Here is a 27,227-nt window from a genome sequence, read left to right as displayed (position 1 = left end):
CGCGGCCGTGCTGCGCCGCTACACGGGGCACCTCGGCGCGGCGCCGCTACACGCGACGTTACGGCGGCCGGCGGGCTTTCCCCGCGCCGTCAGCTGATGGGCGGCGGGCCGGTCCCGCAGCAACATGGCGGCGGAGATCCACTCGCGGCCTCAGAGCAGCCGGCCTGTCCTCCTCAGCAAGGTCGAGGGGCATCAGGATGTGGTGAGCGCCGCGCTCCTCATCCCCAAGGAGGACGGGGTTATCACGGCCAGCGAGGACAGGTGAGTGGGGGCCGTGGTCCGGCCCGCCGGGGCGCCTCACGGGGCGGTGACGGCCCGATCCCCCACGGGGGTCCGAGGGGGCTAGGCCGGGGCGCTGGTGGCGGGACGGGCCGGCAGGGCTGGCGCGGCCCCTCGGCGGAGGCTCGGGTCCCGTCCGGTCCTCTCCTCTCACTCGGCGGTACCCACTCGGTGCGGGGCTGGGACCCCGATCCCGCAGCTTCGGAGCCGGGGCGCAGCGGCGGTGCGGTCCCAGCGGGAGGTGGCAGCCGATGGGAGCCGGCTGAGCTGGGGAAGCGCAGCACTGGGAATGGGGTGAAATTCACTTTGTAGGCTCCAACTTTGCTAGGAGGCATTCAGCCATGACTCTTTGCCTGGAGCCGTAAGGAAATAACCGAGGCGGCACTTCGAGGGAGGAAAATATCGTCACCCGGCTTCCCGCTCTCGGAGGGAGTCTGCGGGCGGGAGCAGGGCTGGGAGCGTTCCCCTGCGGATGGGAAAAAGCCGTCGTACTTCTCTTCCAGTCCTGCGAAGTAGATGGAAAAGTACAACTCGTTTGTGTGTGTGAAAGGGGTCTGCAGTGGTAATGAGTAGAACCGAAAGTGTGGGGGTATGCTTTCCTCTGCCGTCAGCTGTGTTGGCTCAATCACTTGCATGCGAGTTTGGAGCTCTCCAAGCTGCTTCAAAACAAGCCCATTCTGGTGCCTCAGCCTGAACGTCTCAAGCCTGGCTGAAACCGTTGAGAGAGTGAGTTGGCAGATCTGAGGGGAGAGGTGGTGATGAGCTGCTGAGGACAGTGGTTCCTGGAAAGGAAGGGAAAAGGTGTTCAGGTTGTAATCCCCATCCTTGATACTGACTCATACTGTATGTGAAACATCTGTCACTAAAGCTGGTAATGTCATTAAGCAGTTATTCAGATGAAAGTGGAAATGAGGAAGCAAGTAGCACAAGATTGTTGGTTAGGAGAGAGATGAGGGGTCTGCAGTGTAGTGGTGAGAGCTGGAATTTCTGGCGCGCTATGTGGAAAGTGACTTTTAAATATGAAGAGGCATAAGAGATTCTTCTTTAGAGCTCCTCTCCTGTAACTAGCAGGAGTATACAATGACTGGTGCTGATTATCAGCACTTCAGAGAAATCAGAACGCTCTAGTCTAGCTTCGCTCTCTGTGGAGAGGAGGTAAGAATGTGTTTTTCACTAGTATGCTAAGAATTGTTTTCAAGTGCCAGTTGAGCATTTTAGAAAGCAGACAGTAAAAGTAGTTGATTTCAGAAGAGGAAGACTTGATAATTAGTTCTTCAAAGTGGCTAACTGTATCCCACTCCCTTTTTTATTTCCCCTGAAGATTAACACACTTAATGCTTAGACAAGCTATCAGTTATCAGGACAGGAGTAAAAGCTCATTACTGAAGTCAAAAAGTCTGAAGTACAAATGCTGTAAGTTTGGAGTAACTGAAGGCAAAGATTTCCTTCTGTTTAAAAGTTATTTGAAAATATTTTTTCTGAGCCACTTGGAGTCAGGCTCTTATTCCTAAAAAATACTTTTTTCAGCTATCACATTGGGTGCTTATCTTAATAGGCCATTCAAGAAGTGCTCTTAAGCGTTTTAGTGTTATGGTCGTACCATCAAATTCTACCATGTGACAGATATCATGGTCTTCTTTCCCAGGCTTCTAGAATGATGGAGCTCTGGGTTCTGGAAGCGTTCAGCATCCTGACCCTTTGAGCAGTAATACATACTGCTCCTTGTTGAACCATGGCAGTAATTGTACCTTGCTTACAGCAAGCATTTACGCTTGGATGTGTTAGCTGTGTTTTCTGGCTTTGATTGAAAGGTGGACTTGGGTTAGTCTCTTCCCTTCCTGTGGAAGTGACTTTCTGTAGTACATGTTGGATAACAGGTTTTGGATGGGACTGAGCAGCTTCCTTTTCATTCTGCTCTTGCATGAGATTGTTCTGGTGTCTTAGTCATGTGCAGGATGAAGTTGCACCTTTTGAGTGCAACTGTGGGTTGAATCTTAACCTTGTTTTGATATGCTTCCTGGCTGGGAGAAGAGGAAATAGCAATTTTTAGGTGTGGGTATGAGTTAAACTGAATTTCATGGTGCAGGTTTGCAGAGGCTTGCCTGTAGCAGACAATGTCAACCTTCAGACTTAAAGGTCTAAAGCTGAAGGTTAGCAACCTGCATGCTTAGACTGTGTTGGTAAGAGCCAGGGATGCAGCTGCATCGTTATCTGGGCAAGTCAGATACAGACTTGTGCAAGGAGGGCAGAGGCCGTTACCCACGTTTGGTGTGTATAAATTTCTAAGAGAAGATTTGGACTCGGGGTTAAATTTGTGTAGGCTGCCTTACTATGGGAGTTTACTTAGACCTTTAAGCTTTCAGAAACCATTGCACTGTAGTACCTCTAATATGGGATACCTCCTACAGTACATCAAAGCTTACTCACATGTACTTCACCTACAGTTTAGCATGTTATCAAACTTACTGCTCTTCTATTTGTTTACTATAAACAGGATGTAGGTGTTAATACTGCATAAGTGATGATGCTGTTAGCATCAAGCATAGTACAGAGTTGAAGATGTGAAAGTACTGCTGTGTACACCGAGAAAGTAGTGCAAAAGCATGCTTGATTAAATCTCAATACAGCTAAGGCTGTCAAGTATTTCATAATAGCCAGTCAGAGGAATGTGTTTACAAGTTAAGTAGTGAGGAAAATACTGGTGCGCAAACATTTCCCAGCAGTGTTGTAGATTATCCTCTCATTAAAGGAGTCGTAGTTCTTTCTAGTTTAAGTTGTATTTTCTAGAATGAGAAGTAACAGGTTTTTGGTGGTGGTGGTGGTTTTGCTTGTTTGTTTTCTGTTTGGTTGGTTGTTTTTTGTTTTTTTTTTTTGAGGGTACAAAAGGTGCCATTGTAGATTTGCGAATACAAATAAAAACCTAGCTCTTCTTTTGTAAGTTTTGAAGCCGAAAACGGTAGCAAGAATATACTTGCAGGAGTTAAATTACTAGTTTTCCAAATCTGACTTTTGGCAGGATACTTGCTATCAGTGAAGCTTTCTCAGAACTTACCCAGAAAGGGTAATTCACTGTGTCCCTCTGAGTATCTTGACTCTGGCTCCCAGACAATGTTCGGAATTGTTGCAGTGTGTACCTCAGCCTGGGCAGAGGCCCGGGTACCAGCTGTGAGTTGGATCTGTCCGTTCAAGGCTGGCTTGTGTTTTCTCAGAGCTGATATAGGCCCGTGTGGGCTGCACAGATCTGTGATACCACCAAATCTCTAGACTTGGCCTTATCATCCTTGTTCTCAGCAAACAAATACCTAAGGCAAGATTGGTGTTTCCCAGCTGTAGTTGGGGATACTGAGGGATTATGAACTAGTGTATAAGACCCTAAATGCAAGGTGAAGGTATTGTATATGCTGCAGGTTAATGGGATCTCTAGAGTCACTAGTACATCTGCATGCTGGTGTTGTGTGATCATTAGCAGCTGCTATTGCATTGGAACTACTGCTTGTAGTTGTGGTATTAAGTTTGGTTGGGCTTTTTTCTGTTATGGAACTTAAATATTGGTCAAAAGTAATGTTTTTGTGAGCAGAAATTAAATAAAACCATCAACTGTGAGTCCTTGAGATTGCATTGTGTTGTGATTAAACCAGATTCCTAGTGCTGTTTTGGGAACATGGTCAATAGCAATGTAAATACTTCTGGTTTATTTTGACTACCAGAAAAATGCAGTCTTCTGTTTTCTTGCTAGGAAAACAATTGTGATTGCTTTCAGGTAGGAAAGCAATGGTTAGTGGTTTGAAGGTGTTGGGAAGATGCAGTTCTTGGAGCAGGGCTAGTGTGTCTGTGTAGTACTTGCAACAGTGCTGGGTTGTAACAAGTCTGGATTTGCCTGCTAATCTTTCATCACTTGTTTCTCCCTGACATAATGCATTTGGATTTTAGAGGACAGCCTGTGTGGCACAAGCACAAATACTGTTGGAACACTAAAGGATTTTCTCAGTTCTCAAACCTCAAATTTTATCACCAGCGCTGTTGGGTACTTCCTCTGTACAAGAAGCAGCTACTGAGAACAATGGAAATGTTTAGGAATTGCTAAGGCCACACTTATTGTTGCTTAAAGATGTCTTTTTGTGCCTTTCTTTATATTACTGAAAAAAAAACCAAACAACTAAAAAAAAAACCTTTGAATTACTCTTTTATAAACACACATGCTTTCCAGCTGTTTCAATACTCAGATGCTGGGGAAATTTGGAGGTCTTTTTTAATCTTGTTTTACTTCCTCCTGCCACTCTCGGATATCTGAGCCTACTGTAATTTTAAAAGCATGTATCTATCTATCTCTGGGTGCTCCTTAAAGAGTTTCAGCATTTTCACATCCTTACTGAGACTGCTGTCAAATCAACCTGTGTTTTTCCAGGCCCTTAATAGGGAAAGCCTAAGGAAAAGTAAGTGTGGTAGCCAGCTCTTCTCAGGTACTGAGCACAGGCCTCTTTGTTAAATAAAGTTTTGAGAGGAGTGCTGGAGTTTCTAGGATTGATGTAGTAGTTCTCATAATAAAAAACCAAAAATAATGGTAGAAGGAGACTGTGGAAGCAGTATTACTGGAGGACTTTTCTAGTCCTTGGACCTAGAACTGGTACAAATTAATTTGTCCTAACAAAAGGAGATGCACCACAACTGGTCTCTGGGAGAGAACTGAGAAGTGGTATTTTGGCACAGGTTATTTGCTGAGTACTGTAAAAACAATGTCTTACAATTTTGCTCAGTCAGAGTTTTGTATAATTAGATATAAAGCTGTCTTGACAGCTTATCTTTGCAAACACGAGGCTAGTGAAGTCTAAATCTTGCTTAAACCAAAATAAGAAGCTTTCAGAAGTCAATTTTGCTAACTCTTGCAGCTATTTGCTTAGGCTCTCAACTTCAGTGAGGGGCTGTGTTACTGATGATTGGTGCACAAATTATACTCCCAGGAAATAATTTGCTTAGGAAAACCAAATCCTTGCTTCCTTTATGTTAATTCCTAGTTTAGTATAGTCGACCAGAATACTGAGAGGAGATAAAGTCTACCTCATGAAAATTAGAAATGCATGACCTCAATCACTATGATAAACCTAGTCTCTTTATATAAAAAAATAATTGCATGGTTTTAGCTAGAAGTGAAAGAGTTGAGTTAGTAAGTTTGGAAACTACTATCTGAGATGTTCTGAAGAGTTTGAATATGATGGAGCCGATTTAAAAAGCAGATTAAAAAGCCATTAAAGTGCAGAGGTGCTAAACCATATTACTGTCATTTGCATCATAAAAATGTCTTGGAAGCATTGTTTTTTCTCATGTTACCAAGATAATAGCAACTGCTCTCCTGAAGTGTTAACTTTCTGAGGGTGGGGCAGAGTTCAGATTGCTGTAAAAAGAAAGTGATAGCTTTTAAGAGACTGTCTTAATGCATAATATCTTACGGACTGGAGTGATATGCATCTGCCACTGAACTGGTGGAACAGTGGCTTGATTCAAAAGCTGAAAATCATTGTTTTGAGGCAGTGTGTACTCAGCTGTATTGATTTCAACTTTTAGAAAAGGAAAGTAGTACATTAAGGGTGGTCATTTGCTTTATTTTTGAGTGGTCCTTTAAAGAAAAGCCCTTAAATGGATTACAAAATTAGAATGCTACCTTTATATATTCAACCTCAAAAGTGCTAGTCCTGGTGCAGGGTACCAGTTCCTTCCTGTACTCTTCTTGTTAAACTTACTGGCAGTCCCATATGATGTTTGGCAAATCTATCCCCTGGTTGGGTTAGTTCCTTTTTTTAGCCAAAAGTAAATAGAACAAGTCATCTTAATGAACTCTCTTGGCAGTGTTTCCAGGTACACATATTTACAGATCATTTAGGTTTCCATGAGGAAGTTGGATTTAAACAGTATCAAGAAGGCAAACAATAATCTGGAGAGGAAATTTCAAGTAGACTTAAAATAACCTTAATACTGTGTACATGTGTGCTCTTAACTTCTTGATGTAGATACCCTTCAGATGTGCCTATTGTAGGAATGTTTTTAACTGACAATAACCTTCCACTTCCTTGCTGACTCTCTTATATCCCTCCTCCCAGGATTAGACAGTCGTGAGAGTGGTATAATGCTGAATGTTCTCAAGGCCATTTTTCCTTTCCTTCCAAGTCTGATTCTAGAAAACTACAAACCTAAAATAATGTTATAAAGAACACTGGCATGCTCTCACATCATCTTGCTGATTTCATTCAATTCCCATGTGACTGGCTAATCAATCCTTTTCATATTTAGGCCAGAGGAGCAGTGCAGTATAACAGTGCTGCTAATGTTGCTTGTCCTTTGCATTCGTACATGAGAGAGTAGAGGCGTGGCTAAGAGGAAGTAACACTGAACTAGATATGATGTCCCCTATGGATCCATAAGTCAATATTTGGGGCTGGAGGTGTCAGTAATGTGCTGGTCTGGAGGATGAGGTGCTTCTCAAACAATATTCAGTATCTGGCTTGCTGAAGGATGAGTTGCACAGAGAAGCTGTAAAAATTCAAAAGTTCAGGCTTCCATAGTAGAATTATTTCCTTTTTTTTTTAATTTTTATTTAAACAAATCAAACACTTAATCTGCTCTAAAACAAGTTCAGCCAAAGCTGAAAAGTTCCTTCAACTTGAATGTGACTTAAATCAGCCAGAGCCAAGGAGAAGGAATTAAAGGGATACAATATGTAGCAGTTTCTGTGGTGAGATGAAATAGTATTTCCATTACATACTTGCTAAAAGTCCATATATAAATAGTTTTGGAGAAGACTCTTCAGAATCCAAAGATGGCTATTCTTAGTACTATTATTCTTGTTATGTTAAAGTACTATTGGAGTACTGTGATTCTGTTATATTGTTCCTCTAACTATTATGTTTGAGCTGCACAAAAGCTGGGAGGATTTGAGCTGGTATGTAAGTAAACTGGTTAACTGTTTCAGATGCAAGGGATGATGCACTTAGTTAAAACTGTCTTTTCCCACTCTTTCCCAACAGAACAATACGAGTATGGCTGAAGAGAGACAGTGGACAATACTGGCCCAGTATCTATCACACCATGTCATGTAAGTACAATGCTGGAGATGGTAAGTGGTGGCCAAGCATGACATGGGTTTTGTACCTGTGCTGTGTGTGGGAATACCTCCTTCCCATTTCTCCAAGTGTTGGATTTGCTCGATGGTCTTGAAATTGGGAACTTTGCAGACGCTCTGGCTCAGACTTTAGTTTGAAACTAGCTGTATAGTGGGTGAGATCTAACACAGCATTCTGTCAGAACCGGATCCTTCGCCACATTAATCTCTGTGTGGATCTGCAGCTGTAGATGTCTCAAATGCTGGCAAATAATTCTTTTGCTGAATAAGTGACCTTTTCAAATGATTAGCTTTAAAGTTCAGGCATAAGAATATTCTGTGCTTTCCAAGGTTGAAAGAACCAATCTTCCTTCTTTGCCCCCCTCTCCCCCTCAACATTTAGATTATTAAGAAAACAGCACTGAGCAACAGCTTCAGTGTTGAGTAAATCTTGAATGTCACTGTGCTTTTTTGGTTTTGGAACATCAGTCAGCCTGGGTGCTTTGCTGTAGCTTCTTTAATGTCTAGTTGCTACGTGGACACATACCACATGTAAAAAGAAGGAATACAATGGCAAAACAAAATATCATAACACAAAAGATAGTCTTTGGAATGACAATTCCTGGAGTAATTTCCATAGAAATGTTCAATGAAAACCAAAGAATTGGACTTCATGGTGTTCTGTGCTGCCTTAGCTGCAGGCTCAGTAGCCTACCATCTAGGTTGAAAATATGAAATGTAATCTTTTTATTTTTTTTTCCTAATAGTTGATCTCAATTACAGCAGTTGCTCCCTTTATTAGTTTTCTAAAACTATTCAGATTGTATGTATAAACCTACAGAAGTTTATGCAAAACAATGTCTGCCTGTAGGTAGTTCCAAGGGGTGGACTTGTCCTTATGCAGTATGACCCCTGTGATATTCCAGACTGTGCTGTCTGTCTTTAAATTTCTACAAACACCTTCAGGGCCACATTTTCTGAGGGTCCTGGGGGAAGAAGGTATTGGTTTAGAACACTGTATCTTTCTCATCCTTGTAATTTGCAAGTTAAATGAAGACATTCTTCAGTGAAATTTCTGTGCAAAATTTCTTTAGGACCTTTTATTGTATTTTCGTTGTCATTGCTTTTCACATCTATTTTAGCCCTTAATTTCAAAAAGGGAAGTAGGTCTAGAGGCTTTCTGCTGAAAAAGATTGTGTGTAATCTCAAAAAAATTAGTCTCCTTAAAGTTGCAGATGTTGAGACAGGATTCCATATGGAGTTGACATGCAATTACCTATTTGTCTCTAGCACTTTATCTCTCTCTAGTGATAAAGTCCTCAAATATAAAGAACAGATTATTGTTGTATACAACTTAGGGATCCTCTTGAGATAATTTTAGTGAGCTCAAGTTCTTAAGTGTAACCAGCTGCACATGCTGTGGTTGCTAAGTAAGCTTTCAGCCTGTGTAAAATTTCTCTTACTCGGTTGCATCCTGGGGCAGGAAATCATTTTTGCATATGCTTCCTAGTGCTTTGTCTGAGCTACTGTAATAGTGTTCCTTCCCTCAGCTTCACTATCTTACCAAGGGATGCTATCTATGTAGACTAATTTCAATCAGTGTTTGTCTTGGGTGGAAAAAAAAGCCATAAGTTGTGTATCCTAATGCCTCTGTTTCAATGACTGTTATGTCTGACTTTTTTGACAGCACCATGTTCAGCCATGGCTTATCATCATGACAGCAGAAGAATATTTGTAGGCCAGGATAATGGGGCTATCATGGTAAGTTGCTGTGACTTTTCTTCAGTTTGTGAGTTAGAATTGCTTAGGTTGTCTGTGAGCATCAAGTGTTGCTGGCAGCTGTTAATTCATTTTCTTTCCTTTGTTTTTGGAATGCAACTGCTACTAAATGGCTGAACTTCTTGACAGTTCACCTGAGATGTACACGGGAGGACTGCAGATTAGCAGGGGTTCTTCTGGCTAGATATGAGCCAGCTACCCTCAAGAAGTCATTGAGCCATTGGTGTAGCAGTGGACCCAAACAATTGTACTTCATCAAGGAATTATTTTGAGGGGTATATTAAGCTGGGCAGAGTGCTATGGTGGTGTACTAACAGCGGTTGTGAACTGTAGCTACCTTGCATCTGGCCAGAAGTATGGATCTGCTTGTACCTCACCATGCACATTTCTCTGGATTCTCTTGCTGCAGATCTTTTTGTGATATGGAAATTTCAACACTACTCCTAAAATGACAAGAGGCAGGGCTGGTTTCTTTCTGGGAATTCTTCTGTCTTTTTATACCATCATTGTAATTGCTTTCACTTTCCCGGAGAGCAGATGCATATGGCAGAATAGAACGTGGGTCTGTATTCTTCCCCTCTTTCCTTGGCAAAGGAGGGGAATCTTGTGACTCTCAGATGCTTTAATGGTTTCCTTTCTCTGTGAAAATAAGATCAAAATCATAATTGTCATATAAGGAAGGATACAGGGTACTGCATGACTGTCATAAATAGTGATTCTGCTGATAAGTAGGTGTGAATTGCCTACACAGAACTACAGAGAATAGTGATTCTAGTGACAACTACTTGAAATTGTAAGCTGAGACTTTTAAAATTTCAGTAATGGATCAAATAGAAAATACTCTCACCTAAATATGTCCGTTATGAAGTCTCAGATACTTAAATCAGAAATACTACTATGTACAGTTTTGTTTGTTCCTGCTGGGACCAAATGAGAGCTCTTTCTTCCTGTATTCTTCCTTCAGCAAACTTGATACTGAAATACGCTTAATGCTGAAAGGATGCTCCCTATTGAAAATCAAGTTCACTAGTTACTTCAGTTTACAGTTGGTGTGTCAGTGCGCTATGCTCCAGCCTCAGAAACTGCTAGATATTTGCTATGCAAATTCTGGCCTTTGAGGTTACTGTTCTTTTTTGGGGTATCAATATTGCTTATGTTACTATGGTATCTTTTCTGATAGTTCCACTTTGCTTTTAGGAATTTCATATTTCAGAAGACTTTAATAAGATGAACTTTGTGAAGACTTATCCAGGTAAACTCTTAACCACTGTTTACACTCAGATTTGCATGTAATGCTTGGGAAATAGGACACCATCATAGATTAATCAAGTCCAAATATGCTTTAAGTCTGACTGACCTTCTAGATGTCACTTAGTTGGAATAACTGCCGTAAGAAAAATGTTGTGTTATTGAGTAATCCTCTGTCAGCTGAGTCTGAGTTGCAATCATTAAGTTCAGTACATCATTAGTCTGTGAGTGTAATGAGCCAGAACTAGTGAGTTCATCTTTGGTTCTTCAACTGTAGCTCTGTTACATGAATGTTAGGGTAAGAGCTTTCTAAAGGTGCATATTGGTATTTGCAGTTTTCATCCTCACTTTCCATATTCACTGAGCTTGGTTACTTGTAGGTGAAGGTAAGAGTCCTTGCCTTCTCTGTCATCTTAGGAGAGCAATAGGGATAAAAAAAGATCTAATTTTTCTGGTACATAGGGAATAGGGATTGTTCTTCTAGTATTTATGGAGATGCTAATTTCAGCATTTGCACATCCTTTAAAGAAATACAAAACTCAATGGCTGGTTTAAATTGGAATATTCATGTGAAAGGCTTGATGGAGACTCTTAAAGACTGCGGATTATGTAGCAAAACAAAGCGCAGTTTGTCTTGTGACTCCCTGACACTGATAGAAGCAATGTTCTTGGTTAGGAGAAAAAAGACCTTGTTCTTAAAGCAACAAAAAACCCCTTTATCCTAAGGAAGATGACTTGACAGCTCGGTCAAGGAAATTGCTTGCATACTGGGGGCTGGGGGGCTTCTTTCTAATGTTTATAGCTTCTTGCTTAGTGGCAGCTTTCTAAACAGAGTTGGGTGGGATTTGGTTGCTATCACAAGTAGCAGTTTGAATTACATGGACTAGATATACTCTCAGGTGCTTAAAAGCATGAATGTGAGCGTAGCTCCCCTGGGGTCAGGAGAAGGAGGCACTTAAAGCAATTAGGGTTTTCAGATGTGTTACATTACTCCCAGAAGTCCTGGCCTAACTAGAGGAAGCTGAAGATTTGCCTGCTCCTTAACCAGAGCATCTTGGGTATCTGGGCTGAACTCAGTTTCTGTCTTTGTGGAAGAAAGACTTTAATTAGCTGACTGACATGTTTGGTTCACTTCAGCTGGGTCAGAAGGCAACTACCAAACAGAACAATGCTAACCTTTTCATTTGGCTTAGAGGCAAATATAACATAACTGTAAAAGCATCTCCCTGGGGCATTGCTTAGATATCATCTTCAACCTATGTATCTCTGAATTAGAACGTAAGAATACATCACTTTGAGTTTTAGGAAAAACTAGCCAGAATCCTTTTTTTTCCACAGCTCATCAGAATCGAGTGTCTGCTATTACTTTTTGCCTGGCATCAGAGTGGGTTATCAGCACTGGTCACGACAAGTGTATCAGCTGGATGTGCACCAGGAGTGGGAGTATGTTGGGAAGGCATTATTTCACCTCTTGGGCTTCATGTTTACAATATCCTTTGAAAAATGATTGTGACCCTGAAACTAGAGAATGTTTTGTTCCTTTAGCTCAATTTGTTCCCTCCTTTTCATATAAAAAGCTAGAGTGAAGTATCTTACATGTCTGCAAACCTGATTAGATGTTTAATACCTTTATTTCTGTTAGCTGTTGTTAGTTAGTAGGAAGGGGATGTTGTGACCTTGAGTTACAGAAATCACAGTATGTACTAGTTCCTAATTTTGAAATGTTTGTAGTATCTTGTGACAGTGACTTTTAACTATCTGTAGTCTGGCCTGTATACTTCCTAGGCAAGTCACTTTGTTCAACAGATGCTAGTTTGCATTTGCGTCCTTCAAGAGCATAAAACATCATGAAAATCCTTTGCTTTAATTGTTCTGTGTTTGCTCATATTAATCTTTTCCATTTTTAAGCTATGGGGTACTTTGAAACTTTATTCATTACTAGTAGCGATTTGTCTGTGTGCAGTTTCCTTTCCTGCAGATTGCTTTTCACTGCAACATTTGTAGTTTAAAGACCAGTTGTCTATTCAGTTGCAAGTACTTCAAGCCATTCTTTATCCTGCAGAAAAGACTTACAAACCCCGTAGCTTAAAATGTAGTTCATATGTCATGAGCATGAGTTAAAAACTCATAAGCAAAACTCATAAGCATGAGTTAAATAAATTCTAAAACTGTTTTATCACTTGTTAATGGTGGCAGTTTAGATGTGGCTGGATAGTAACTGGAGGAACTGGTTGGTGTATGAAGATTAATGGCAGCAATGCAGAAGTGGCATGACTGAAAAGCTGAACTACATCTCTTATAAAAATAAAGACCTCTCTAAAATTGTAATATACCTGTGTAGTGTGAAGAAACTAAAAGAAAAGCTAACTGCTTGGTTGCCAGCAGCAGGTCCAGCCTTCTGAGGTGTCACATCTGTGCAGACCCTGCCATACTGACTGAAGAGCTGACTGACAGGTTTGTGTTGTTGCATTGTTCCTCTTTTTTGCTGTCCTTTGGAGTTGTGTCCCACAAAATATTTCATGTACACCTCACCTCAGCTCCATGCAGCATAGAGCAGCGTTAATACTGGTGTGTGTGTTAGGAGAATAGCTCACAGAACTGAAATTCTTTCCTGTTAGGGTGATGAGGCACTGGAATAGGTTGCCCAGGGACGTTGTGAATGCTCCATCCCTGGCAGTGTTCAAGACCAGGTTGGACGAAGCCTTGGGTGACATGGTTTAGTGTGAGGTGTCCCTGTCCATAGCAGGGGGCGTTGGAACTAGATGATCTTAAGGTCCTTTCCAACCCTAACTATTCTATAAGTCTATGAACTGTCTGGTGCCTCTGAGTCTCACTATTTGAATTCAGTGGGTTCTATAGCTAATACTATTGCAAATAATGGAACAGTGTATTATGAAAATGGAGGAAAGAATATGACCTTTTCTATTAAGATAAAAATAAATTTCCACTGAAGACTGTGACATTTGCAAATGCATTGTAATTTATCCTGCCTTTGGATTTATGTTTGAAAGAACTAGGTTTCTGGTGTGTGTACTAGCTGCTGGCCTCCCGATCAGGAGTTTCCTTAGGAGTTATTAATGATCCCATGTGTAAACTTCTGAAAACCATAGCAGAGTGCTTATTCTTTGCTGGATTAGTGGGGATAATGCTTGCCTGAACTTCCAAGATGAAGAAAGTATCACATGGTCACAGACTTAGTGGATTTGTTGAAAGTGAATTGTTATCTCAAGATTCTGAAGGCTTAAGAGATTTCAGAATCTCATCAGATGTCAAAACTTTTGTTTTTTCACTTACGGTGTTGGGCTTTTTGGTACATTGACTTTTTAAAGTTTAGTCATTTCTGTTGTGTAAAGTAGGCTACTTTGCTAGCCACTGCTTGTGTTTCTGTGTGGCTCCAGAAGGACAGGTGAGATTATACACAACTCTTGGGTTATGTGGTATCAGCTGTTTGGATTTTTCATAGCTCTTGCATATATCCTGAATATCAAAAGTCTTGTAAAGGTGGCAAATTATATAGTTCCATACAGCTTGCTGTGCTTTAGTTTCTGGAAATGGTAGTTATATAGTTGCAAAGCCTGAATATCAGAAAACTGTTATGATGTATAAGATAGCCCAGTATGCCACCTTTTTAACAGATTACATGTTAGGGTGTGGTGTTGCTTTTATGTCACTGTTAAGTAACAGAACTCTTTCTGAAAATCATTTCAGTCTTTGATGCTGTGCTCAAGGACCTGCATTAGTAAACTCGAAAGTGCAGAAAATGGAACAAGAAATTACATGGTCTCACCTTCTCAGTAGCTAGAACATTTGGAGTATACTTCTACTGTAAGGTAAACTAGCTGTAGAAGGTCAGTGTCACTGTATCTTAGTTTTCTTATCCTGAGGGCATCAACTAGTATAACATGCCAGAAAACTTAAGTCTGTAAGAGCAGATAGTAGCACTGGGTAAGACTGAATACCACCCAGTGTCCAGTGATGTGTTCAGTGAGTAGCTCTGCACTGCAAGAAGTAGCTTGGGGAATTCTGGCATTGCTCGTAGACCATGAGTGCGTTCTGTAAATAGCTGCTAGAAATGGTCTAAATCTTCTTGTCCTGCCTTAAACAAGGGGATGAATTACATCATGGCTTCTCCAGTGGGTTTCTAAAACTTTTACTCACTTATTTTACATGCTGTTTTACATGCACATGTAGGGAAGTGTGAGGAGAAGAGAGGAATGAAAAAGTTTCAACTATTATGGTCTCCGTCCTGTTTAGAAGTAGTGCCCCTCCTCACTGGCAGAGCATGAGAGACTGAAAAGTCCTTGATCAGGGTAAGCATTACTTAGCAACAACTAAAACATTGGTGTGTTCTCAGTGGTGTGTTGAAAACTAAAACAGTGGTGTGTTGAAAACACAGCACTGCACCAGCTACTAAGAAGAAGAAAAATAACTGTTACAGCTGAACCCAGGACAGGTGGTAATGTAAATATTTATGTGGCATATTAAAATGTTGTTTTTTTTTCTCCAGTTTGTTTAAACTCTGTAACGGACAACTGTGCTATCTGTTTCAGTTCTGTAAAATACTCATAAGGTCAAATGGGGCTTCTCCTTGACTGATATTCAGATATGATCATGAAACTCGACATGCATTCGTTGGTGATTATTCTGGACAGATCACTCTCCTGAAGCTTGAGCAGAATACGTGCTCAGTTATCACAACGCTCAAAGGGCATGAAGGTAGAGTAACTCCTCCTCTTAATTCCACTTGACCCAGATTATAGTACCCATTTGTAAACTGGGATTATGAAGTTTGATGTCTGCCTTGAAAGGATAGACTTTGGGTGAACAACTGGTGCAGGGTAGTAGTTATCAGAAGCTGTTTAGAGCTGTACATATGACTTCTTTAAGAACAGACATGTTCTTGTGAGGGCAAATCTTAGCCTTGTAAATAATGTAAATACTGATGTATTTGCATATTTGCAAATATGTAAATACCGATGGGTATTTTTATTATAGATAAAAAATAAACGTATGCATTCAATTAAACACAAGTTATCCACTAGATGGCCACCTTTAAAAACTTTATTCTCCCTACTATTGAAAAGAAGGGATGAGAATGTAGGGTCTTCTTGGTTGTTGGGCTGTTTTTTCCTGGAGACCTTCTAGTACTATAATAATATCTAGCAGCTCCCAGTCTAGCTTCTAAAAAGCCACTTAATTCTGCTCAATACAGACTTTGCTGTTCTGATCACTCTTTATGAGGCTCTAGTTTAGTTTCCTATGTTTAGCTGAAACTAAGCTATATGCAAGAAATTTAGAGAGCCTTTTAGAATCAGAACTGTCTAGTGAAAGACAGATGTCTCATCCCATGTAGTATAGCTGAAATTCTTATATCAACTGAAGAACTAAATGGTCTTTAACATGATACGGAGTCACTCTCTGACGTAATGAGTAAGGCAAGAATGCAAATCACAGACAAATGTGCAATTTAATAATATACTGAGAGAAATAAACAAGACTTAATGCCTCTTCCCATGTGGTACTGGCAACTTTCAAATCAGCTGACTAGTTTGCATTTGGGTAGGGGTGAATTACTCAGAATCATGAGTCTGATCCACTGGAAAAGGCTGCCTTGTTTAATAGCTGTAAGTATAGAGTAGACTTTGTTAAAGTCAAGTAGGCTCCTGACTTACAGATGACTCTAAAATTATCATGCTGGCTTTGAATACAGGAGGCAAGTCGAGATTTTCAAATGATAAATGCCTCTTCTGCTTTCAGCCAGAATTTCAGATTACTTCATTAAGAGCAAAATAATTCTCTTGGTCCTTTACCTCTGTATGCTTTTGCGCTAGGCTGCTCAAGTGCAACTCCTTAAGTCTGAAAGCAGTATGTCTTGACACAGCACTGCATAAAGTGTATATTCTGTCTACTGCTTCTAAGCACCAGCTCCAGCAGTGCTGTCCACATGGCAGCAACTTTGGCTTATATGTAAGTTCCCATCTGTATGGAGATCGTGATCCTCAAAACAAGAATTGATTTAGTATAAAAGATGGTTAAATCCGAGGGGCAAAACCAGGTTTTTCTTCAATGGGTGTAATAGTAGCTACTTTTTTTCCTCCACAGTATTTGGGTAATACTCTCAAGGCCTGGTAACTCTAAACTTGAATGGCATCTATTTCTTCTCTGAGTGCAGCTTTGTTTGCCAGACTTCAAGTCTGACTTCATTTTATTTCCTTTCTAGCTCTTGCGTTACTGACTTCATAATCAAGCAGTGTCTGCTTTGCAGTTTAAATGTTTTTAGAGCTTGTCCTTCAGTGGGCAGCTGCTTTTTATGTTGCAGATGCCCACTGTGCTCTAATACAGTTATTCTGAGATGGATCAGTCTGAAATAGTCTAGTCCTAAAGGGGGCAAGAATAATCTTTTGCTCCAGAGACCTGGAAGGGACTGATTTGGGCTGTAAACTACCATTCATCACGCTTTCAGACTAACAAGGTTTTTTTATGGAAAAAAAAAACAACAACCAAGCAAACCAAAAACCCAAACCTGAGCAATGGAAGGATGCTCTAAAGGGAAGGATGTCTGGAAGGCAATAAAATGTTCTTGCAACTTCAAAACTATAGCTGGTTTGAGTAACAAAATTTATTCTTTAGTCTCCTGCCTACATTACAATATCCATGGGTTTAGTATAAGACTGCTACTGTAAGATGACTGTCTGAATAGTGAGCTGCACAGCCAGGTTGGGCCTTCTGAAATCTAGTTTTGTAATACAGTACATCGTGGCCAGATTTGCTAACAGCAGTGAAACTGTCACTTAGTTTCTTATTACAACTATTACAACTTTTAAGGTTGTAAATAGTTATGTAATGGAGTTGGTTTAGCTGTGAACACTGCATGCTGTTCCGAAACTGCTGACCAAGCACCTTATTGTGTAGTATGTAGTAGTTTCTACTTGGCAAGTTTTAATACTTTTCACCTTCCAAAGATCACATTAGCCTGCCAGCTCCTAAAACCAACTACCTAAATACAATGGGCAGAAAGACAGTAACTGAAACTTTCTGATTTATGATTTGAATCAAACTTTCTTCTTAGGAATGTTTTGTTTTGTTGTTAAATGCTCTTTGTCTCTCTAGGAAGATTGTATCTTGCTGTTGCATGATGTTGTTTGCCTTAGGGCTTTCAGTCTCTGTTGCTGTAGTAAGGGACTATTTCAGGTTTCACTTTAATGACACAGAAGAGCATCACTGTTTTGGGGAGTGACAACAGTGACCCAGGACACTCCCTTAGATCTAACTGCAGAATGTTCTTTCCTAGGAAGTATTACTTCCCTGTGGTGGGATCCAGCTCAACGACTGCTCTTCTCAGGTGCCTCTGATCACAGCATTATCATGTGGGATATTGGTGGAAGGAAGGGACGAACACTGCTGCTTCAGGGCCATCAGTATGTAATGGGGTCTTATTTTTCCTACATGCTCCATAATGAACACAGAGTCCCAGGAAGAGTAAATAGCACAGCAAAATATATGATTGTGAATAAGAGAGAAAATAACTTCTTGCAGAACTCTGAGGAGGAAGAAAGATAGTACTAGGATAGTGTTACTGATAAATCCTTATTTTTGCTCATGTTAGATACGTTCTTCTTAACCATGGTTTAAAAGTAACATAAAAGTAGGTTATAGGAAAAAGGTGGATAAAACTCCTAAATCATCTTGTTTGGACCTTATGTAAAAGTTGCAGGCTTATGTTTTGTAAGTACTTCACTGAGCTGCCTGTGAAGTTGGGGCTAGAAACTATGTATATGTGTGTTGATGCACCCATGTAGAATAAACATCAGTATTTTCCTGTTCTCAGCCACCTTCTCTCAGTGAGGTGATACAGTGATTGGCTAAATCGTAGGGGTGGTCTCTTGACTTCAGAAAAGTATGTTACATCTGCACTTTTCTATGGATAAAGTAGTTAGTTGTCTGCATTAATCAAGTCTTTATTTTTACAGAGACACAACACTAGCTGCCATTTTTTTAAATCTAGGGCCTCAATTCCATCTGACTGGCGGGTCACCACCGAAGATATATTTTACTTTAGAAATGAAGTGGTAGTAGAGATCTTGTTTATGTTTAAAGATGTATTTGTATAGTGCATTCTCCTCTTGTCTAATTCCATAGATGTCTCCATCCACCTTTGATCAAGACTGATAGCCTTAGCCCTAGAACTCTTGTTAAATCTTGAGGATTTAGTTTTATGGCTAAAGAACTAATTAATAGAGTACTGGTTACAAAAAAAGTAACCGAAGTCAGTGACTGGAGGACTTTATACTGCTGTTACTGCTGCATCATGTGTCCTGGTGAAGACTTGTAACACTGTTAGTTTCTCTTCAAACATCCCACTTAGCATCAGACTTCATACTGAATGGGAAAGTAAGTTCTTCTGAGTAGCAGAATGTTTTTTTTAATTCAGCTTGGATGTTGCAAAGCAGTCTAATACTGTTGAGATCCTTTGTTTAGCATCTTAGGGTAGACTGTTATTTTGCCGTGCCTTTATTTAGGATTAAATTGTCTTACTGGTGAATGCATGCTTTGCTTTGCAGCTACAGACTTACTGTGATTTGTTAGCAAAAGTGGAAGCTCCATCTGCTTCCTAGCTGTATCTTGAAACAAATATTTCTTATTATTTTTCCACTTGTCTCTGTTTTGATAACTGACTTTCCTTGCCAACACAGAAGAGTATTCGCACGCACGCTCTGAGGCAGTTGACACTCAATTCACTTGTCAATGCTTACTGCCAGCAAATGTTAACGTGGAACTGTACCTCTGGTATTCTGGTCAAGCCTGTAAAAATGCTGTTCTAGGCAATGTCCTGATGCTAGGGCAATGCTCAGGTGACGGCATCTGTGCACTCATCTTCATGGCTCTACTTAGTAGACTTACCGAAGTGTTTGGAAATAATTTTTGGCTTCCTAGGTAGCTTTAAAAGGATAAATCAGGGTTTGCTGGGAAACTAAGCTTTGTTTAAATACCTATGGGTAAATAGTGTCTACTTCGTTTGCAGTGACAAGGTGCAGGCTATCTGTTACATACAGCTGACGCGACAGCTGGTATCTTGTTCAGCTGATGGGGGAATTGCTGTTTGGAACATGGATATCAGCCGAGAAGAGGTAAGATCATAACCAAGGTCAAAGATTTCTTTCTACTTTCTTTTTACTTAATTTTCTCTTTAGCCTCCCCTCTTTTTCAGAGGCTGATGTGGCTTTCCATAGTCAGTTCTGCAGGCTGCTTTTCTTACATTGCCTGAAACTTTAATGCTGAATCACATAGCTGAAAACTGCTGTTCTAGTGTCTGTCCATGCACTTCAGAATGTAGAGATTCAGTCCCCACATGGCATTTTTTTGAAGATCTTAGTACACAGCAGCTGAGCCTGGCATGCAGATTCTTTTTGTGTCAGTTCATATCCATCATAGAAGCTGAAAATATATATATTACTGCTATTTTTGGTTAAACTGTAATTATAGGAGTTAATTTTGGTTGCTCCCATAAAACAGTATTTAAGGCTCAGCTCTATTGCTATTCCTTAAATGCAAGTGTCATGGTTAAGAACTATTTTCTTCTTCACCTGAAACACACTGGATGCTGTATGTGAAGCTCCTAACATTTTCATCATGACCTCTCTTCAAAACTTCTGTGATATTATGAAACTTTGTAATTGTAAAGAACTGACTTGCAATACAACTGGGAAAACAAGATGTGCCTATGTCTCTTTTGGATCTGCACACAATAATTAAAGGATCTTGTAAATAATAGACTGTTTTAATACAAGTAAAATAATACAGTTAGCTTTAAAACAGCCATGATATCTCAGAACTCATTGGAAAAACATAATCGAGCCCAATCCAAAAGCAAAGAAACTAAATGTTTGAAGAATGATGAACATACTTCCTCTGAAGCACTAGCTAGTGAGTTGTGTTATAGGGCATCTTCAAATATGCAAATGAGACCAGACGACAGACTTGTTTTGATTAGAAGGAATGGTAACTGTGCTGACAGTGTTGCTATGATCTCAATCAGTTCCAACTATATGTTGGCAATAATGTTGGCAGGTTTTTACCTCCTATTTTATGCTGAAATGAAGATGAAAAGATCAGGAAGATGCCCTGTTTTTCTGTTAGAGGGAGCCAAAAAGTGGATTGTCTTCTCAAAAATGCTATTAAGTGAAAACTCTTATTGTAAGTAACTGAAAGAAGCAATATGGAACATCTCACTTGGGGGAAAGGTGACTCATTTCCTCTACTCTGCTCCCCACCCCCCATGCTAGACTTGTTACTACCCTTTACAATATTTTCCACTAGTGTGGAGGAAGGAAGGGGATGCAATCAAGGTTGAAGATGTAGGAAATGGACATCTGGTATTAATAAATATTCATGGTGAGATGGTGGTGTGTCTGACGATACTATTGTTTTATTACTATCAACAATGGATTTAAGTGAATTCAGGAGAAAAGCTTTGTTGTTCCAGCTTTCTTCCTGTCAAGGGAGTCTCCCTGAAACCCATCAGATGTATAAGGATGTATAGAATATACATAATTCAAGTCTGTACTAAAAGTATTGTGCCTCTCTTCCTATTCATTACAAGGGTGCTCAGTTAAAGTATCTGAGAGTGTTAAAATGTGTGAAAGCTCTTAAGCTCTTTATTTGGCCTAATCCATTTATGGCAGGAATAGTATGTTGGTGGGAGAAGGGGTGCTTAATGAAGGTGTGAGCAAGATGGAAAATGCATGAGTTCTTAATTATTTCAAACTGCCATCCTAGGGGTACAAAATATGATTACTTCCAGAATTTACTTCTGGACCCTGCCTCTTCGAGAGGATGATTGCCTCATATCCTCGACAGTTTGGACTACACTAGCCCTTAAAGATCATCTAGTCAACCAGAGCAGCAGTCTTTGAATGCCTGCAGCAAATTTAATAACTTAGATGTTTCAATTAGATTACTTACTAAGGCAGTACCATAACACACTGCTGTAGGCTTAAAAAGTATAGGAGTTATATAGGTAACAAATAACTGTAGTCTTGGATTTGAAGTCTTGTCTTTTATACTAAGCTTCCTATGTACTATACCTTAGGCAATCTGTTGTAATGTCCAGAGCTGAGACAGGGCATCTTTCCAAATAAAACTTTACTTTGTGTTCTTAAAACAGACTTCTTTGGCTGTCGTATGAGGAAAAATAATTCTGATTGCTTATATCTCTTGCTCTTTTATAGGCTCCTCAATGGCTAGAAAGTGATTCCTGCCAGAAATGTGAACAACCTTTCTTCTGGAATATAAAGCAAATGTGGGACACAAAGACATTAGGGTTGAGGCAGGTGAGATTGCTGTTTTGAGTGCTCAGCTGTATTTCAGCACTTAAGCAAAATGCAAACAGAAAACTATTAAAAGCTGTTAGATCTTTTAAACTGTTGGTATTTTTGCTGCTTTGAAGTGAGGGTTTATTGAGAGGTCACAGCTTCTAGGCAGTGCTAAGAAATTTCCAGATTCTATGGAAAGTATTACATCAAACTTCTATCATGGGGCAAAGCAAGTTGTGTTGTCAGCACTCTGTTGGATTTCTCTGAATATCTCTATGCACTGGAACTGTGGACAGCTAATCCTCAAGCATTGTGTAAAGCAGCACACAATGCCCCATAACTGAGCAAGTTGCAGCCTAACATTGTAGGGTTCTAAGTTCAGTGAGGCAGTGATGGCCCTGTTCTTACAGTCTAGAATGTAAAAGTCTTGCAGATAGATTTGTTTTTGGAGGTACTGGACAGGCACCAAGGCACTTACCTGTTTCTGACTTCCTTAGACTATTATTTTCTTGGTTGATTATTCAACCCTTTTTTTTCCCCTGCTCCCAGAAGGAGCTTGCAAAAAGAGTGGAGGATGGTCGGGGCAATATGGAGGTAAACTCATTAATGGCCAAGAAGATGGCCAGACTCCTTGGTCTTTGACCTAACGAAAGACTTCCTGACAGGTTGCTTCCTAACAGGATGCAAACCAGAAGCTGTCTTGGTTTTATTCAGTGAGTGCTTGGTAAGCGACACAGTAATAGTGATTTGTTTGTTTTCTTCTTCCTCCATGAAGCATCATTGCAGAAAATGTGGGCAAGCAGTGTGTGGGAAGTGCAGTAGCAAACGGTCAAGTTACCCAATCATGGGATTTGAGTTCCAGGTCCGTGTCTGTGATTCCTGTTTTGAGTCAATCAAGGATGAAGAGTGAGTATTAAAGAATAATAAACAAAAGTAATAGTGCTGAGGTATAGAAATGGTTGTGCTTCCTCCATATCCACACACAATGCTACACTGTGTGACTGCTGACCCTCTGCTGCTAGGCCACCTTTTTCTTGGTCACTCAAAGCACTAAAATAGCCAAGATCCCTCAGCTGGCACTGCAAACTAATTTGGATTAGATGTGGTATTACAACTTTTTTATCTACTCTATTTCTTATTTTCCATGAGCCCAGATCTAGAGCTGAAACATTTGTTTCAAGATTTCTGTTTAGCTAAACGCTATTGATGGCACGTGGATTAGTTCATGCATACTTACTGAAAACTGCTTCTTTGGGAATATTCTTCACAGCCCAGCGTGCAAGCAAATTGGGTTAAACATTGTTTGCTGTCTCATTAAACCATTTTTAGCAATGGAGGAACTCTGTTATTATCTTGATAAGAGTACTTCACTGACTTTCATCTCCTTGGACACGTGGTGTGCTAAAGGACCAAAGTAACCAGATGCCAATTTTGGGAGTGTTTGGGGTTTTTTTTTTGTCATGGTGGTAGTTGTTGGGTTGGGGGTTGTTTTTGTGGTTGACTAGCTATAGCCAGAGGATAAATGTAGCTGAGCTTGACTTAATAACTAAGAGTAGAATTATTTACTAATGTGCTTTCCCACTTCTGCCCTGGTATTATTAACAGGTTGCAGAAGACTAAGAAATGTCACACCTGTATAACTACACAAGCAATGCCATAGTATGACTTGCTAATTTAATTCTGGCCCTTTTAACATGGCGCTGCAGTTTTCAGGACTGATTTGTTAGTCCTTGAGCAACTTTATTTTCTTGTAAGTTTATTTTGCACTGCTATAACGATGCTGTCAAGCTTCATCTGACAGCTGGCTTTCATTTGAATTGTTTTCATGCAGCCGTACTTCCTTGGCAACCTTTCATGAAGGAAAACACAACATTTCATACATGTCCATGGACATCTCCAGAGGGCTAATGGTCACTTGTGGGAGCGACCGGATTGTGAAGGTATTCATGTACCTCTTTCCTGCATTTATTAGAGATACTTAATAGAGGACTAATGTTTGTATATACTTTTTTCTTTCTGACAACTGTTGCTACAAAGTTAAAACAAGGTCAGCAAGAATCCTGTTTGTTGCAGGCTGTTCTTCCTGCAGCTGAGTGACAGTCACCTAAAGTGACTCCACTTTATGGAGTTTAGCTGTCAGAGCTGGACTCTCCTCTGGACAAACAAAGCAGTAGGAGAATGGGCCAGCAGCCTTAAAGGCACAGATGGGATGAAGCAGACTTCCTTAACTCTGAACTCCCTGGCTTCTTGGACCATTGCAACTTAAAAGCCTTGGTTATGAGACAGGGACATGGAAATCAGGCTGAATATAGAATCTTGATGTGCTTCAGTTCTACATCCACCATGCATGTCAGAACTTGAGACTGTTCCAGTCTATGCTGGTTTTGTGTAAGCCTGTTTGTAACAAACTGCATAGCACTTTTTAAAACACACCCACAGAGAACTGCTACAAGGCTCTCTTGAGCCCAGAGTTTGACTTTAGGTTTGTAAGGCTGGTATAACTCTTTGGCGTTTTTTCTCAAGTAGTTGCTGCTTTGTCTCCAGGAAGGTATCCATGTTTGCTTTTGTGCCTCTTACAGAAATACCTCTTGGGTCTTACAATAATGCTGCGTAATTCTCTACAATATTTTCTTCCAGATCTGGGACATGACGCCAGTAGTTGGTTGCAGCCTTGCAACTGGCTTCTCTTCACGCTGATCTCATACATGACAGGTTTATGCACCTTATGTACAGCAATATGCACCGAACAGATGGAATTCTTCTTACGATTATTACCGCAAACACTGGCTGCTTGATTCTTCTCCTGCTGCTGTTCCTGGATGGACAGTCACCTTTGTAGAGCACGGCTTTTCTGTTGGGCTCACCAGGAATCTCCTTGGTGCAGAAGTGCAGTTTTGCAGCCTCTTGGACTAACTTAAAATGGCTACTGGCAATATGACCCCTTGATGAAAGGACCTGTTGTTTCTCAGTTTACATATATAGTGTTAACAGTGTGCTATCTCTGCTGATAAATCTTGTACAGATACCTTGTAGCTAAACCATTGTCTGAGTAAAACAACTGCAGTAAATGCAATTTGTGCAAATAGTAAAATAACTTATTCTCTCTTCCAAAAAGCAGTTCTGTAGAATACGTTTGAGCAGTCACTGTCTAAACTGCCTTGAAAAGGTATGATGGTTATTCCTATGGAAGGAGGAAAACTTCAACGTGGCACATAACTTCTTTCAGATAAGATAGTTGGAGAACCTTTGATCACACAAGATTTCCTTTATTGGCTTTCTTGTAGTGTTTTTCTTCACGTTCATTTACTAGTGAAATCACTTTTGTGGGTCAGCTGTTTTATTTAAGTAGCTGGTGAGGCTTTGAACAATTCTAGGCTCTTTAGGTAGTGTTTTAGCATAGCTAATAAACTTCTCTCATTCTTACGAAAACATGCAGCCCAGCTACTCTACTCTAAAGACAGGCTGTAGGTCTGAGCCATATAATTTGACAACTCTATAATGGTGTTAGAATGGGAAGTTAAGCAAATCTGCCTTATCGGATATAACGGCTAAGAAAATATGGCCAGCTAAATTTTAGAGACTTTTTTCCCATGGAAAGGCTGATGTTTCTTTAACAGTAGAGAACCTGACTCTGCTAAAGTGTGGCATAAACTCAGATGCTACCTTGATGATGCTTAAAATGGATAAACACAGAGCAATAATTACTGAGGTACAGAACAACTGCTTTTTTTCCCCTGCACTTAAGTGTGTTGATCCCAAAATACTTATTGTTGATTGTTTCCTGTTTGAAAGCAGAGAAGTGTAAAGAAGAACTAGTAGGAGGGTTTTGTGACTGCAGTTGGCACATACAGGAAATAATTATTGAGATATTGTCAATAAATTGGTATGTCAGCTGTGTGAATTTCCTACATTTGAACACTGCAAGAATTTACTTTGAAGCCTCTGAAGCTGAGGTAATATGTCACAGTTTTAAGCTTGGAGCTGTTTAGATTTTTCTGAAGACAGAAGCATATGTGTGAGGACAAAAATTGTGGGTAGGTCAGCTGGCTTGGAATACATGGTGTTGCACAACTGTCAAAAGGTAATAGGCTCTTTCTGGCAGAGGACTTAAAGGTTAGATTGTCTTTATTTACAGCAACAATCAAGTGGTGCTATGAGTGTTGGTGAATTCAAGTCCTAGGTGTGTAACTTGACACTAATAACCTGCACTGGACCATGCTGTAGGCTGAAATACATGAAGATCGTGGTATTGTTAATATGTCATGATTCACTTGCATTTTAAGCCAAAAAGCTGATAGTCTCCAAAGGGCATTAGAATCTAGAATATGTTACTGTTATTTTGAATCTGGCTTTGTCTGCTTTTTGATGGGCCTTCTCTGGAAGTTTGTCAGAGTCTTTTTAATTTGCTATGCTTATTGGGCCACCGAAGAATAAATAAATCCCTCTTTTGTGGGCATCCCAAAACTTGCCCTCAGTTTGGGATTGGAAACTTGTCATGCTGATTTGACTCATGCCTTGCTACATGCTACATGCTGTATAGCTTAGTGGTTTTTGTGAAGGCTTATTTCTAAGCTATTGAAAGAAAATCAGCTTATACTGGAAAAAAAAGTTGCAGCTTTCTGCACTGAAGGCCTTCACCCTTGTAAATTAGAAAGGAGGTTGGGTGAATAAGCCTTGATAATGCTCTGCATTCACTTTCAGACTTCTTCATGTCTGGCTCTGGAAGAAAATAGAAGCCTTCCTCACAGTGTGTAAGACAGAACATGAATTACATTGCTAGAACTGTTTAAGATTCTACTGTGGTAGGTAAGGAGGATCTAGGATCAAGAGTTAAGTTGGGAGATTGATGTAGATGTCGGAGGAATAGCATATTTTTCAAACTAGATGTTCTGAAACTTACACCAATGATACTGAGGTGTAACTCCTTTGCAGCTAGCACTCCTGAGCTTCAGCATTTTTAGTTACATGCCCCCTGCTTAGCCTGCAGCTCCCCTCTTCCCTGTGAATACTTCCTCTACTTCTTTGCATTACAGTTTTGCCTCTAGATAATATATTCTCTACTACATACTGTTAAACCTAAGGAATCTATTTTCTATAATTGATATACTTAAAGATAGCATCAGTTTAGATATAACAAGACAATTATGGCTGCTAAATCATTAGTCATTTAAGTATACTCTTGGTGTTGAATGAGTAATGCTTACAAACCACTAAAGAGATAGTGTTTTGTTTATAAACAACTATTTTGAAGGGACACATATGCTCTCATGAATCTGAACATCAGCTGTAGTGTGCAATTACTGAGAAGGCTTGATCTGAAGCATTTCTAATCTTGCTTGTATAACCTCCTTCACCGGGGCAGGGAAGGGGAGCAAAGGGTACTAATATGTGCTAATTCTTTACTAGTTGTATTTCTGTACCTTGCAGTTAAGAGATGCTAGATAAACCTGTCCCTTGCTCCTTCTTGTCTGTTTTTTAAACTTTGATTACACGTATAATAAAATATTTCTTGATATTCA

At 40.1% G+C, this 27,227-nt stretch overlaps 1 protein-coding gene across 1 annotated transcript; it reads left to right on the top strand.

Annotated features, from left to right (window-relative positions):
- On the top strand, window positions 1–27,227 carry WDFY1 (WD repeat and FYVE domain containing 1). Its single transcript, XM_062638870.1, has 12 exons — window positions 1–261; window positions 7,296–7,363; window positions 9,057–9,130; window positions 10,346–10,400; window positions 11,735–11,885; window positions 15,000–15,112; window positions 17,688–17,814; window positions 19,419–19,524; window positions 21,625–21,726; window positions 22,484–22,614; window positions 23,540–23,648; window positions 24,346–27,227. The coding sequence occupies exons 1-12, from the start codon at window positions 125–127 to the stop codon at window positions 24,403–24,405; spliced, it is 1,233 nt and encodes a 410-aa protein (XP_062494854.1). The 5' UTR covers window positions 1–124; the 3' UTR covers window positions 24,406–27,227.

Source organism: Pezoporus occidentalis, unplaced genomic scaffold (assembly GCF_034315485.1).
Source record: "Pezoporus occidentalis ecotype Australia unplaced genomic scaffold, CSIRO_AGI_Poc_V1 ctg59, whole genome shotgun sequence".
NCBI classification, from domain to species: Eukaryota; Metazoa; Chordata; class Aves; order Psittaciformes; family Psittacidae; genus Pezoporus; species Pezoporus occidentalis.
Note: the sequence above shows the minus strand (reverse complement) of the source record. Positions and strands in the feature narration are given on the sequence as shown.

Coding starts and splice junctions, on each gene's coding strand:
- WDFY1 (XM_062638870.1), top strand. CDS start 125: ATGGCGGCGGAGATCCACTCGCGGCCTCAGAGCAGCCGGCCTGTCCTC. Junction 262..7,295: donor ATCACGGCCAGCGAGGACAG/GTGAGTGGGGGC, acceptor CTTTCCCAACAG/AACAATACGAGTATGGCTGA. Junction 19,525..21,624: donor TGGATATCAGCCGAGAAGAG/GTAAGATCATAA, acceptor GCTCTTTTATAG/GCTCCTCAATGGCTAGAAAG.